At 43.5% G+C, this 14,848-nt stretch overlaps 1 protein-coding gene across 2 annotated transcripts in view; it reads left to right on the forward strand.

The window, feature by feature from the left end:
* Positions 1-14,848, forward strand: part of LOC147727453 (growth-regulated alpha protein-like) — a 68,041-nt gene that overhangs the window by 42,418 nt on the left and 10,775 nt on the right. For both annotated transcript variants that reach the window (XM_086961527.1, XM_086961526.1), the window contains exon 3: positions 8,111-8,194. In XM_086961527.1, the coding sequence (XP_086817653.1) occupies positions 8,111-8,194 (84 nt within the window). The remainder of the gene's footprint in view (positions 1-8,110; positions 8,195-14,848) is intronic.

Consider the following 14,848-nt stretch of genomic DNA (forward strand, 5'->3'; position numbering starts at 1 on the left):
AATCTCCTGAAGTGTGATATCTTCCAGTTTATTGTGAGATCAGCGTGTTTCTCTGCGACTTCTATCCCTTCGCCAACGTTTGTCACAAATGGGAAATTGGGAGAATGCTCTGTGTTGTGTTCAATGTTTTACCTTTTATTATCAAATATACAAAACGATGAACACAGTATTTGCAGTGAATACTTAAACAAATTTGTGAATGGAGCATAGTAGGTAGGTAGGTAGCAAAAAACACTCAGGGATTCACAAAGGTAGACTTACAATTTCGTGTGAGTAACCAATTGTTTGATATTCAAACGGGGATTTACGAGAACTGCCTTTTTATCTGTAGAGACTCCACACTCATAAAGATACTACTAATAAATCCCTTTATGAACAACAAACAATTATATACATACACAAAAGCGTAAGTTTACCTTCATGAATCAGACCCTACTTTTTTTTCTCGAGTTTTATATAGCGCGAATTTGACTGGAACAGAGACGTTTTAAGGCATGGTCAAACTGGGTGCTCGGCCAGGGCCCCAGCCTTTCAGAAGGCTGATAGATCCGGCTCTATTCTCCACACAGTTCTGTCCCGATAACTTTGAATGATTTTTTAAACATAGATTGTTTTAAATACCATGTCCTTTATATTTTAATACATATAGGGAGTCTATTACAGGCATTTCGCAGAGGATTTTTAAAAAAAATTAATTTAAATTTCTTATTGAAGCCCTTCATAGCAATACAAAATTATAAATAATATACAGCCTATTGACATTTCTAAACTCTTTTAGCATAAAAAACATTTACACAAGCCTAATAGATAGACCATATACCATACCTCAAGTAATCCAAAAACAGGGAATTAATTAGCATCACAATATAAGCCTGTAATGTGTACATATAACAAAAATGACTCTCTAATTTAGTCACAAAATGCCCCCAGATCTTATCAAATTTTTTAATACCCCCCATTCATAGAGAGAAAGTCTGCTCACTACTTGTAACCCTTTTCATCTTATGTAACCATTCATATATATGTGGAATCTGCTCTGTACGCCATTGTTGTAACAGAAAAGATCTAGCCACTGCCATAGCGATATATAACAATTTAGCCATCTGGTCAGGGAAAGAAAGATCAGGATCAACACTGTACACAATTAATTTCTCATTCACTGCGATCCTAATACCACATTCAATCTGAAGATAGCTAAAAATCTCTTCCCAAAATTTAGAAATCTTGGCACAGTGAAACATGACATGTGACCAATTAGCTGGAGAATGATAAATACATCTAAAGCAATGCGGAGAGTGATTAGGATACATTTTAAAAATAGAAAAAGGTGTTCTGTAGAGTAACCACTTACTAAAAAATAACATTCTGCGCCAATTCACCCTCGTAATGTGCTAAAATTAAATTTATTGACCATTGACCAAACATTAAAGAGCATAACCTGATTTTCCTGATGCAGCCATTTTTTAATCGCCTTTTGCCTAAGATCCAATTTCCTACTTTGGGCAAGATGACGCTTCCATACCCCCGGTTTTCTATCAGGTACTACAACTAACAATTCATTTATTAATTGGTTTTGTTGGTCTAAATGAGAAATATCCAATTGAACAAGGAATTTTTACACTATGTTGTATGACCCTAATAGAATTAAATTTCTAGTAATTAACTGAGACATTTCCCCAGGCTAATCCATTTCCCATTTCTCAGGAAATCTGTAACTTTCAAAAACCCTACCGCAGCCCAATTAACAGCAAGATCCACACATTGTGTAATACTAGCCAGTGGGAGAATGCTTGATAATAAGGTTGTTGAATTATTCACGAGGATAGAATATCTTTTGAACAGAGCCTGATGTTTTTTTTAAAACTACTGTAGAGAATTATAGTGAACTAATTTGGGAGATTTAAAAATCTGCAGAGGAGCATGAATCAGATTTTCTTTGCACATTCAAACAATAAAAGTATTTATGAATGATATTTTTGTTTGAAGTTGAAATTTAAATCTAGATAAATACTGTGCACTATATGTATTATAATAATCCCTGAGATTTGGCAGGGCGAGCCCTCCCTGGTCTAGATCCTCCGCTAAAGTGCTAAGTGCAATACGAGGTGTTTTCTCTGCCCAAATAAAGGCAGTAAACATAGATTCTACATTTTCTACTCAAGTAAAGAAAGAGCCTGGCAAAAAACATGAAATAGTTGAAAACAAAAAATTAACTCCTTCGCTGCTGGGCTTTTTCGCCTGTTGTGCGGGGGGGGGGGCTGGGCCGCAGGCGGCGGCGCCGTGCTTGTGACGAGCTTGGCTCGTCACGCTTCACGGCGGCGCTGTGCTCGTCATGACCTCCCCCGTTTTCGAACGTTTAGCACAGCGGGGAAATTATCCCCGCATGCGAACGTTCCAACGTTCATGACAAGCTCAGCTCGCCATGAGCACAGCGCAACCGTGCCTCATGACGAGCTGAGCTCGTCATGAGAACGGAAAGTGTTAAACAGGGGAAGAATAGACATTTTAATTAAAGCCACCAGGCCTAAAATAGATAACGGTAGAGAGTTCCAACGTGAAAACAATGTCTGAATTCTTCGAAGAAGAGGATCAAAATTCAGATGATATAAATCCCTAACAGATGCTGAGAAAAAAACTACCATTAACATACAATTTCTCTGCAAAATGTTTCAACTCCATGCATCATTCATAAAAAAAGTTCCTTTTAGATCAAAACAGGACCTCACATATGAGAAATGGCAGTGAGCCTGCTCCTATGTTACAAAATATAAACATGAATCACTATACCTAAATATTAGATTGAAAGACATTTAGAATTTGGATCAGCATGCCGGCACCCAAGACAGTGAATTGGCCAAAGAGGGCACTATAGTTAGGAACAGCACACAGGCAACAAAGCGTACGCATATTAGCCTCCCCCCAGTACACAGCACATTTAAATCCTCCCACAGTTCAGCAAGACGCACAGTTTGGTTCAGTTCGATTTAGCTCTGCCTCCCCTCTGGTCAGCAAATCAGCATCTTATTGGGTTTCAGCTCCCCATTCCACAGTTCCACGTCTTTGTGTCTCTGTATCCAGATGCTCACTGTTCGATAGTAACCCAGGCATCAGGCATTTATCAGCAAAAGCGAACATAAAAATGCACAAATGCAGGCACAGGAAGAGACAAAGACAGTGGGGTTGGCATGAGAAGGATCTACAGAGATCACATCAGGGTATTAGATCCCAAAGAACCATACATCCGGGTGCTGTCCTTGGCAAAGAGTAGGAAGGCGAACCCCACCTATGTCAATAGCTTTGTATCTGATTGTTTGTGTTTGAGGCTGTTACCAGCACCAACTTCAGTTTCTTGGTGCCAAATATGTGAGTTCACATTGGTGGTCCACATACACCTTTATTTGTATCTTCACCTCTAGGTTAGCTTGTTATGCAGCCTGCTAGCTCTCCAGGTCTTCCTACAACTTTCAGTTCTACCCCCTCGCCTCCCACACCACCCCCCACAGAGGAGGACTCCCTAAAGTACTTGGAGAACTCCACCTGTTTTGGTGAAGATCTTTGAGACAAAACTGCATCCCCCTTGCCACAGATGCACTTTTGGCAAACCTGAGTGAAAGGGTCCCGCCATGTTGCTGTTCATTTGGCATTTTGTTTTCTTTTTTAGAAACCACAAAAGCAGAGGGTTGTATCTGAGAAATAAAAAAATCTGTGCCCTGGGCATGTAGGGAGTTTTCTTCCTGTATGCCAGGAACGTTGTTCTATATGCTAGGCGAAATGCCACGCCTGGCATGTAGCATAGTTTGAGCCACAAATTGTAGAGTGCTTGATCATTGAGCCTAGGCTAAGAAAGATCTTGGAGTAGGTAAGAATGAATTCTTAAGGTGCCCCGAAATTGTAGAGGTGTTATATTTTGCTTCATGGATTGTGCTCCTGATGATGCACACAACATTCTCTGCGCAGGACATTTTCATAAATGATCAAGACTATCAAAGGGTTCACATTTCATACAAGTAGTTACTCTGCGTAAGTAGCTGAATTCTAAAGCAAAAACCCAAAACACCGAATGACACCTCCTTTGGTGTGAAAAAAGGACAGGAGACAAAAACAATCTCAAATTCCAAGAACGTGTGAACTCATAAAGACTCTACAACAAGACTGAACAATTGTTTTTTTATATTACTTAGATTCACTCATTAAACTGATGAGCTTGTAGCCACAGGCAAGAGGCATGGTTCAGAGATCCATATTTATACACCATTTTCCAGCCCAGGAAACCCATGCGAGGCTTCAGTTTCTTCTTTATGAGTTATCTTCCCCATGCCTATGATCATCAGCGAAGAGCAGTGGAGGAAAATGTGGTTGGGCGGGTGGAGGCAGGCCCGGCTCCAGGAATTTTTATTTGGGTGGGCCAAGAGTGCATTCGGGTGGGCCACTGCGGCAGTCGCGACTCGCGGGAGGGAGTGGGGGGAGAGGAATAGGGGTCGCGAGCAGAGGTCTAGTGGGGAGGGGTTCAATTTAATAATATTCATTAAAAAAAACAGGAAGCAGGCAGCCAGGCTTCCTCCCCTAAGCCAATCACAATGCTCTAAGCAGCGCTGTGATTGGTCAGTATGCCACCCAGCCAGGGTCCTATGTGGCCCTGCCCTGCTCGCATGTACAAACGCTATTGTGCAAGACGGTATTAACAAGGGTCGTCCCTTCCTAATAGCGAGCCGCAATTGCATGCATCATTGTTTGGCGACCACAATTATAGTTACAAAACACTTGCAATTTACCTCATACTATAAATATGTAGTAATCCACTTGAAAGAGGAAGGGGATTACTCCTCTGCCCATGTAAGGTCCCTTTGATGGGCAGAGGAGGTTTCTGAGGTGGGAGTATCAAGCAAGTAACACTACTCAGCCTGCCTCGTTGCCAGCCTTCAGAGAGAATCTCTCTTCAATAATACCTCCATCTGACCCCAGACTCTGCAGTACACTCCCTTCCAGGCCTGATCGTCAATTTTCTACAATCTCTCTACCGTGCACCTTAACTCACAGCTAACCTTGGTCCCCAGCCCCATATCAGGCACCACCTGGTTTCATTCTCCATAATCCCACTAAAAAGATTTGTAAAATCACCTTCCAACTGAAAACCCTGAATATAAGAGTAAATATAATTAGCACACACTTTAAAATATGTTACACAGTGGCCCTAATGACACAACTGCTAATTAAATAAGCAAAAACATTACAGGGTCTATTATAGCGCTGGTACGAAAGTATTTATTGGTGTCCCACCACTGACCTCTTACTCGGTAGACACCTTTACTACCACCCTCCAACAGTGCACTTCATCTCTCCTGAGCCCCTTTCAGTCATGACCTCCTCATCAGACTCCTTCCCTACCACCCTCCACCAGTGTCCCTCATCACTCCAAAGCCCCTCCCCATGACCACCTCCTCAGACTCCCACACAAATACCCTCCACCAGTGCCCCTCATCGCTCCATAACCCCTCCCCCCATTGACCTCCTCCTGAGTCCCTCACTGCCACCCTCCACCAGTGTCCCTCATCATTCCAAAGCACCTCCCCCATGACCTCATCAGATTCCCTCATTGCCACCCTCCTCCCAGACTCCCCCACTACCACCCTCCACCAGTGCCCCTCATCTCTCCTTAGCTCCTCCCCATGACCTCCCCCTCCTCGGATTCCCTCATTGCCATCCTCCAACACTGGCTTTCATCTCTTCGTAGCCTCTTCCCCTCATGACCTCCTCCTCAGACTCCCTCCCTACCACCCTCCACCAGTGCCCCTCAGCGCTCCATAGCCCCTCCCCATTACCTCCTCTTCAGACTCCCTCCCTACCACCCTTCACCAGTGCCCCTCATCCCTCCAAAGCCCCTCTGCCTCATGACCTCCTCCTCAGACTCCCTTCCCACCACCCTCCACCAGTGCCCATCACTCCAAAGCAACCCCCCTCATGACCGCCTCCTCAGACTCCCTCCCTACCACCCTCCACCAGTGCCCATTCCTCAAAAGCAACCCCCCTCATGACCGCCTCCTCAGAGTCCCTCCCTAGCACCCTCCACCAGTGCCCATCATCACTCCAAGCAACTCCCCCTCATGATCTCCTCCTCAGACTCCCTTCCTACCCTTCCACCAGTGCCCCTCATCACTCCGTATCTCCACCCCTCATGATGTTCCCCTCGGATTCCCTCATTGCCACCCTCCAACAGAGCCCATCATCACTCCATAGCCCCTCTCTCATATGCATTTTATTTCTTGTATAGCGCTACTCGTAGTGTAGGGTATCACAGTACTGTACATCACACACACATTATGCAGACACAATGATTCATAAAAGTATCCAAATCAGCCTATAGGGAATGTCACATAAGCTAATGTGGATTACCAGGTGTAGGAGTCACATCTCATCCATGCTGCTGGGCAATATGTATTAACAGGATTGGGTCTGGAGAATCACAAACACAGGATTTAAAGCATACCCCAGTGGTTGGCTGTACTGATTAGAAATTATATCTGCCCAAACTCTGTATTGCAACATTAGAATAATGAAATACTGGGAAAATTCGAACTAACTAGCAATACAAAAAAAACAAAATCTAATTGTACCATTCTGGTTTGTATACACGTCTTTGATCACACTGTCCTATGTTAGGATTGTATCTTCTGAATCAAAGGATCTCTATGACAAAGCAAGTAACCCACTGAGCTATCCACGTTAAATACAGTTCTATTGCATTTAAATTCTACAAACCAAAAAAAAGAACTGCATCCTTGCAGAACCACTCATGAATGATACCAACGATTTAAACATACGATGTAAATGAAATAAACACGGCGTTCTAAGTATGTCTTTCTCACAGATTTAAAACACACAATAGCCACACATTCTCTTACCTGCTCCTTACGAACTCTGTCACAGCCGGATCGGATAAACAAACAGCTCAAGGGGTCAGGAAGGTCAGGAAAACGAAACGGCAAAAAGAAAGATAACGTTCGAAGAACGTTTTAACTTGCAGTGGCCATATTCTGCTGGCCTTGCTGACGTCACTGCCAGGCCAAGGTTTATGTTTGGGTGGGCCAGGCCAAAGTTTGGGTGCGCCCGGCCCACCCGGCCCACCCCCTAGAACCGGGCCTGGGTGGAGGTAGTGTCAGAGAGCGCAGGAGGAGGAGCGCGGGGGTTCTGCTGCTTCCTGACACTGCAACGCAAGCAGAGACGCCTTGTGCAATTCCCGCACTGCTCGAGAGCAGCACAGGGATTGGCCTGAGTGGGCTGGTTTGACGCTCCGCTCTGGACAGAGAGTCTGTGCTGTTTCTCAAGCCTGCAGCCCTGTTGGAGAAACCTAAGTGTTCATGTGTGTTTGGTCAGCCTGAGACAGTCGGTCAAACACACCTGCGCTCTTGAAAGTACACAAACCAGTCCTCCTCCCACCTCACATGGCTCCGGCCCGCTCCTACCTGCATACGTTGGCTCAGACCTGGCAAATGAAAAAGAAAACGATATAGTATATCATCTTATTTTTAACCTGCTGTCTCTGAGCCAGTGGGGCGGCGCTCCTATGCCATTGCGAAGGAGCCGCACCTGAAGAAGATGGGTTAAAATGTTTCAGATTGGAGGAAATATGTAAAAGTGACCTACAAGTACGAGTCTAGTGATCAACCCTGGAAATGTGATGAAATAATAAGAAATGGTCTATTTCGCCTGTTAACTCAATATTGGGAACCAGCATGTGCAGGCTAATGGTTCCTGAGGGTTATGGATGTGAGATTGTTTAAAATGACACCTCAGTCATGGGACTGATTTACTTCCAAGAAGGCACTGTTTTGAACAACACGTAATGGAAGATCAGTTCAGGTTTAGTTTGGGTGAGTGTAAGAACTGACTAGCTCCATTTTTTGGAACGCTCAGGTTCAGAAGGTGACGTCATCCAACGCTGGGATACTCCTGATACTGCCCATGACATGGTATTAACTGAGGGCAAAATATGGGTCGAGGAAACATGAATAATCTTATCAATTGAGTTGATAAGTTGCCAAATCAGCTGTATATTTACCAGTTGTATGACATGCAAGGATGAACCATTTACTAAAGGATGTTTTATTTCTAGCGCTACGCTAAAGCAGGGAATGCAGACCTGCCTGGACCCTGAAGCAGAATGGGTGAATCGAATAATTGACAGAATGATAAACAGGTAACTATTTGTGGTTGTGGTGATAGTGAAACATTTTGAACATAACTTTATTTATATATTATATGTTAGACTGCCCTCTGTTGTTGTAATAGTCTTTACAGTTGGGGATCCTGTTTCTCATTTACTATTGCATAAAATCCAGATCAGCTGTAATCCTGATATCTTGATAAGTGTCCATATTCCTTCTGGCAAAGTTCATCCCTGTGGCATGTGTCCCATTCCCTTGTCCTCATGCCTTCTTGAGAATGCCCTGCCTTGAACGACAATGCAATTTCTGGGACTCTGCATCCATCTTCTGTTCCTATTATGCATTGCTATGGAAGGGCATGCCCTACCCACCAATGCTCCCTCCTCCACTTAATGCATGGAAGGTACAATTGCGTAATTGAGTGACGCATCCCATTGCACCTGGCATTTGTAGCTGTTTAACACCTTAGCAGCTATGGAACGTCCAGCTCCAGTGCTGAACGTTCCATTGCGCAGGTGCAGTTGGAACGTCCAACGGCCGACGGCAGCACTCCCGAGGTAGTGGTGCCGTCGGCCGTTGGAATAGGCGCAGCACTTAAGGTGTTAATGAAGTCACTATGCTCCTAGTGTTTTGAGGTGCATATGCCCAAAGTGGGCCTTCAACCAAATTCAGCATTTTACTCTTCAGTATTGAGGTACTAGGGCCGTACACCATAGAGGCTCTTTGTCTTTCCCTCACAAGTCTGTAGGGTTCCCCAACTAGTTACTACCCTCCCTAAAATTGAGTAATTCATCCCATAAGGTATGTGTGCTGGGGTAAGTGCCCTGCTCAGTCTTAGAAACCTTGAGCCATTACATTGTGCAGATAGGCGTCATAGGCTCCTCACATCCAAGACCTGTTGACTCAAAGAGCGCCTTCTAAAGAGCAGAGTGCTACAGCTTTCCGAATAAACCAAATGAATGGGCTGCAGATTATAACTTTTAAAGGGGGTGGTACTCAGTCAGAAAAAATGTAGTTGACCAATCAGAGTTCGCTTTCAATACACACCCCTGCACAGGGTTTTGGCAGACCCCAGTACATACCTTTGTTTAATAGGGTCTTTTCAGCACCCAGCAGTGGGATATTTAAAGTGGTATATTTATCAAGCTGAGATCACGTCTGGCAAAGTCAGTATTTTGTCAATATTTATAAAAAGGCGCAAGTTACATACAGCATATCACACCGGGCTTTTATCTGTACACGTGGGACAACATGCCTGGCAAATGTGCTATGTTCAGTGTTGAGAGTAGCAGGCCAGTACGGTGCATTATTGACTGGAGTGGCTGATGCTGCGTACTGCTGCAAGAGGAGGTTACGTTAGGTGGCAAAAGGGGTATATGTTCATCAGGATAAATTAGAGATATGGATTTATTTGAGTACATTAAAAAGAGACAGCTGGATAGTAAGGGGCAGATGTATCAAGATTCCATTTTGCGATTCCTAAATAGCGATTTTTAAGGAATCGCTATTTAGAATTCGCAAAATGGAATGTATGAAAAAAATCGCTATTTTTTTGCGATTCCTTAATCTTCCTTATTTGCGAATTTGCATTTTGCGAATTCGCAAATAAGGAATAATTTCCCATGCATTCCTATGGCCAGAAGGCCCATAGGAATGATTGTGAAGTAATTCTCAAATTGCGAATTCACAATTTGCTAATCGCAATTTGAGAATTATTTCAAGGGTGCAGGGGTGTCTCAAAGACACCCTGCTGCACCCCTGAAATGTACATGTGTGTGCATATGGCGCACATACATGCCCTATGGGCATGTGTGTGCGTCACATGCCACCATCAAAAATGCTAAATTGTGCATTTTTTAAAGACTTCGCAAATTACCATCAACTACAACTTGGTGGTAATTTGCGAATTCTTAAACAAAAATCGCAATTCAAAAATGCTACATACATAGCATTTAAGGAATCGCAAAATTGCGATTCCTTAAATGCTATGGCAAAATAAGGAATCGCAAATGTTTGCTATTTCTTGTTTTGTGAATTTTTGATGCATGCCAAAACATGCAAAAAGACCTTTTGCGATTCGGAAGGCCGAAATTCTGCCAATTTCGGCCTTTGCGAGTTGCAAAAGGCTTGATACATCTACCCCTTAGTGCGCAGAGTTATAGTTAGCGATCTTGTCTCAATGGTTGGCAACGACTAGGAGAAACATGCAAAGGTTTTGTGAGTTTTGTGAGTTTTGTGGCTCCTACATTTAAAGGTCAAGCTGGAATTCACATGTAAACACCATATTTGAATCGACACATATTATGGTTTTAAGTCTCAGAATTATAGGGGACTGGTATAACAACACCTACCCTGAAATGTTTAGCAACTAATCTTACAACTTTGAAACTCTTGAGCTGACAAATATACACCTGACAAAATAGTGTTATATCTTTCATAACCCACTGCGCTGTGATATGTTCCAGTGGAGTATCTGCACCATCTGAAATAAGACATTAACAATACAGCAAAAGCCTCCGTACATCTAAGGCCATGGACCTATCATCATGCATGGACCCATCAGCAAGGAATTTACATCATTGCATGTGCCATCTTCCAACTGCACAGAAAGTGACATCACTGAATTTTCCCCATCATCCATCTGGCCAAGAAGTGACATTACTAGTTTTCCTGCCAAAAACATCTTTAAGAAAAGCAGCCAAGCACAATGACTTCTTTTCCCATAAAGCCATCAACACAGGAAGTGACATCACTGGATCTCCCATCATTCCCATCATTCACCTGCACAGGAAGTGACATCACTGATTTTCCATCATCCATATGGACCGGAAGTGACATTTCTGATTTTCCTGCAAAAATATCTTTAAAACAATAAGTCAAGCAAGAGGACTATATTTTCCATCTCCCTTCAGACAAGGAAATGACATGGCTCCCTAAACTTCTCTCCAACCCCCAGGATCTACTTAATGACAGCTGCAATGTGGTGTGCAGTTGCCGTATCACTGCTTAGCGATAGTCTGCAGCACTACTTAGGTTACTGGACCCCGGACGCTGTTCCCCCAACTGATGCCTCACTGAGCCTCACAACACAGTAGGAGCTTTCCCCTGTATCCACCGCCAGTTCTCCAGCAGCCAACTCCAAACCTATGTCAAACTTCACCATCGTCTAGATAACACACAGTCAGGATTCTGATAAAATCACATAATCAAAACAGCACTTATCACGGTCACTGACAGCAATCCAAACATTCACTTGAGCGAGGGGAAGCAGCGACCCTCATCCTGATCAACCTCTTCATGGCCTTCAACACTATCTCCCACAACACCCTCATCAGAAAGCGCTAGCTCCACGAGATTGGCATACAAGGATACGCTCTCAAATGGATATGTTTCCTTCCTCACATGAAGAACCCAAAGGGTCAGGCTGTCACCCTTCACATCAGAGATCAAGAAACCAATATACGGTGTCCCACATGAATCGTCTCTCACCCCCACCCTTTTCAACATATAAATGACACCACTCGCCACCATCATCCAATCCCAAGTTATCATCGTCATCTCCTACGCCGATGACACCCAACTCATCCTCTCCCTGATGAAAAAAACAAACACCACCAGAACCAACTTCACCAACTGCATGACCATGGTAGCAGACAGGATGTGAACTAATTGCCTGAAGCGCAACTCCGACAAAACGGAGTACTGGCCTTCAGCAACAAGACCTCCACATAGGATTTCACAGTGTGGTCATCGGAGCTAGGACCAACACCCATAGACCACAAAACAATCTAGGGCTCATCCTAAACGACAAGCTAAACATGTCATGCCACACCTACGTCACAGTGCACCTCAGGAAGCTTCAGCTGCTCCCCCTTCATAAGCACACAAACTTCTCACACACACATACAAAGTCCTTCACAATAAAGGACCAGAATACCTGAACAGCCACATAAACTTTCACCAACCCACCAAACTCCTATGCTCTGCCTCACTCTCGCTCGCACACACTCCTCACATCCTCAAAATAACAACCGGAGTTCGCTCATTTTCCTACATCATACCCAAGACATAGAACAACATCCCTCAACACATAAAAGCCTCACTTCATGTCAGCTCACTTCTTGAGTACCACAAGAAGCTGAAGATCTTGCTCTTCATATAAGCACCTTGGGACCTCACACCTACGCACCTTGTCCAAGTGTCCGGATACCCTCTAAGATGATTAGTGTGCTATACAAATCAACATAACATATGAACAAACCAGTTACATACTTTGATGTTCTGTATCTCAAATGCCTAACTTAATGGTTACATGCACTACAGCACAACCCAAATACCCAGCACAAGAGAAGTGTGGCTCACTGGTTAGAGCAGGCAGACCCTGAAGCAGAGGTCAGACCCGGGACCAGGGTTCAATTCCCGACGCGGCAGGGCCTTGAGCTCAAATGTCCATGAACTCGATAATTCTCGCTTCGGTGCCTGACCTAATCATGGGTTCACACTCTGCAACTCTGGGCATTAAGCTTGCTTAATCTCCACAACGCCCCCCCGCGGCGGGATGCCTGGCTTTCACCTTGGGGATGCCCTGTAGGGGTTATCTCACAGGGAAAAGCCAGGACGGGTTCCCAAGGCAAGCTCTTAGAGACCCCTGGGTGATAAGCGCTATATAAATCCAATATAAAATACAATACAATCTGATAAAAGAGGAAAGTGAACTGTTGCACATTTATGAGCTATATTGAATGGCCATAGGTGAACATTATCTCAAATCAAGTGTGTGTTAAAGTTTCTCCAATGTTTCTCTCTGCAAATATTTGTGTGTATAATTGTATATGTATTTGGTTGTATACTACAATGAAAAAAGGGGGAAGAAGTGTTCCAAAAAGACAGTCTCCACTTCCAATCACACGATATAGCAAAGAAGAAGAAACAACCTCCTGTCTGTCAATGATGCTTCCTAGAACTGGCCCAGGGAGACTTTGTTTTTTTAATGACTCTCACCCACTGTATACTTTGGAGGCATTGTTCATCATTGAGTCGGCATCTAGATACTTTCTGTATCTGGACAAGATTCAACCTTGACAACAAGGGAGCTCTTTATTGTAAGGGACAAGTTCTCAGGGTTAGAAATGCCTAGTGAGTACCTCTATTGATTCCCATTACTCAGTGCTTCCCTGGTATGATTAAAAGCAGAAGTGAATCATAAGGAGACGCCCCGTAACTCCAGCATCAGACGAGATCTAGCACTTTTCGCCCCATATGGCCCATGTGGCTTTCTTCAGGACCAAATAAGATCTGTCTATTGCCCTAGGTTTACTGGTATCTATTTATTTATTAGTGTGTCGTGCACACTCACATGCAGTACATACAAACCAGTCTTCGAGAACTGCAGAAATAGGAGAGTTTAGTTATTTCAATTTTACATCATTGTACATATTCTTAGTCCACAGCGAATGAAAAATCATGCATGTTGCTGGATTCCCACCACAACTTTTCAAGGAATATAGTCACAACATATGAAAGGGACCTTGGACTGTGCAATCTAAGCCTTGGGTCATTCAACTGTGGATTGTACATGCTGTGCCTGGGTGTGTCCTTACCTTACCTTACCTTGGTTATCCTCTGGTTTGTGCACTGCAGGGAGATGAGTAAAGGAACAAGACTCTCACTGTATATGTTATGATTCTCATGGGGTATTCCTGATAGGCCTGCCATCTAAGCTTTGTCCTAAGGCTGGTATATCTAGGTGTTCTTGGTGTACTCTGTGAATCAGTCTAGGGTTTGTATGTTCTTTCTGGTTCTTACTTCCAACCTTTACCCCTTCCAGCTTACCTATTGCTGTCAGATCCCTCTATGGCATAGGCAATTCAAAATGGCTTTTACATCTGAATCGCCTCTGACCTTAGGATTGCTTGTGGTATTGACAAGTGCAGCCTGGCACCTCTTAGCATGAGCCCTAGAAGAGAGACATGGACTACCGGATGCACCTGAGTTGTCTGAATTGTGGTTGCCTAATGAACAGCCAAACCTTTCCGCTTGGATGATAGCAGTAGTTGATAACATTTTTTGATCAGCATACTATTTATAAGATACTTTTGAATGTAACAGAGTGGATTGAACATTGTGTTCAGACATTCCTTTGTCGATTGATTCAGGACCAGCTTAGGAAGGAATTGTTGATGGCACCCCTAGGAAGAGTAAAATGTGAATAACCCATAAATGTATGAGTTTTTTTTAACTTAACAGAAATGTGCTAGCTACAGGGGTTTCAACCCAGTTTCCTGCTCTGAAGCAAATCTATGCAGACATATTTTCCAAATCCTGGTTGACCTTTTTGCTTTGCCCATTTGTTTTGGGGTGATAACTGTAGGACAAATGCATGTTGACTTCCCACAAAGATGTGAAAAGACCTTCCAAGATTTGGCCAAAACAGAGCACTAGAGCCCATCACAGGGAAGCCATTGGGTCTGAATTAATTTAGAACATGATGCAGGGTGCATATGAGCTTTAAACAAAAAAGAAAACAGTGCCCAAATACCTATTTGGGGAAATAACGTAAAAGATTCATTCATTATGCTTACTTGCCTACAGCATTTCTCCATCAAAAAGAAGAGTGAGTTGTGTATCTAGATTGACTACCAGGCCCTTAAATTATCATAATTAAGAAATTTTACTCCCTGTCCTTG

The sequence above is a fragment of the Lissotriton vulgaris genome, chromosome 3_1 (genome assembly GCF_964263255.1).
Source record: "Lissotriton vulgaris chromosome 3_1, aLisVul1.2, whole genome shotgun sequence".
Taxonomy (NCBI): Eukaryota; Metazoa; Chordata; class Amphibia; order Caudata; family Salamandridae; genus Lissotriton; species Lissotriton vulgaris.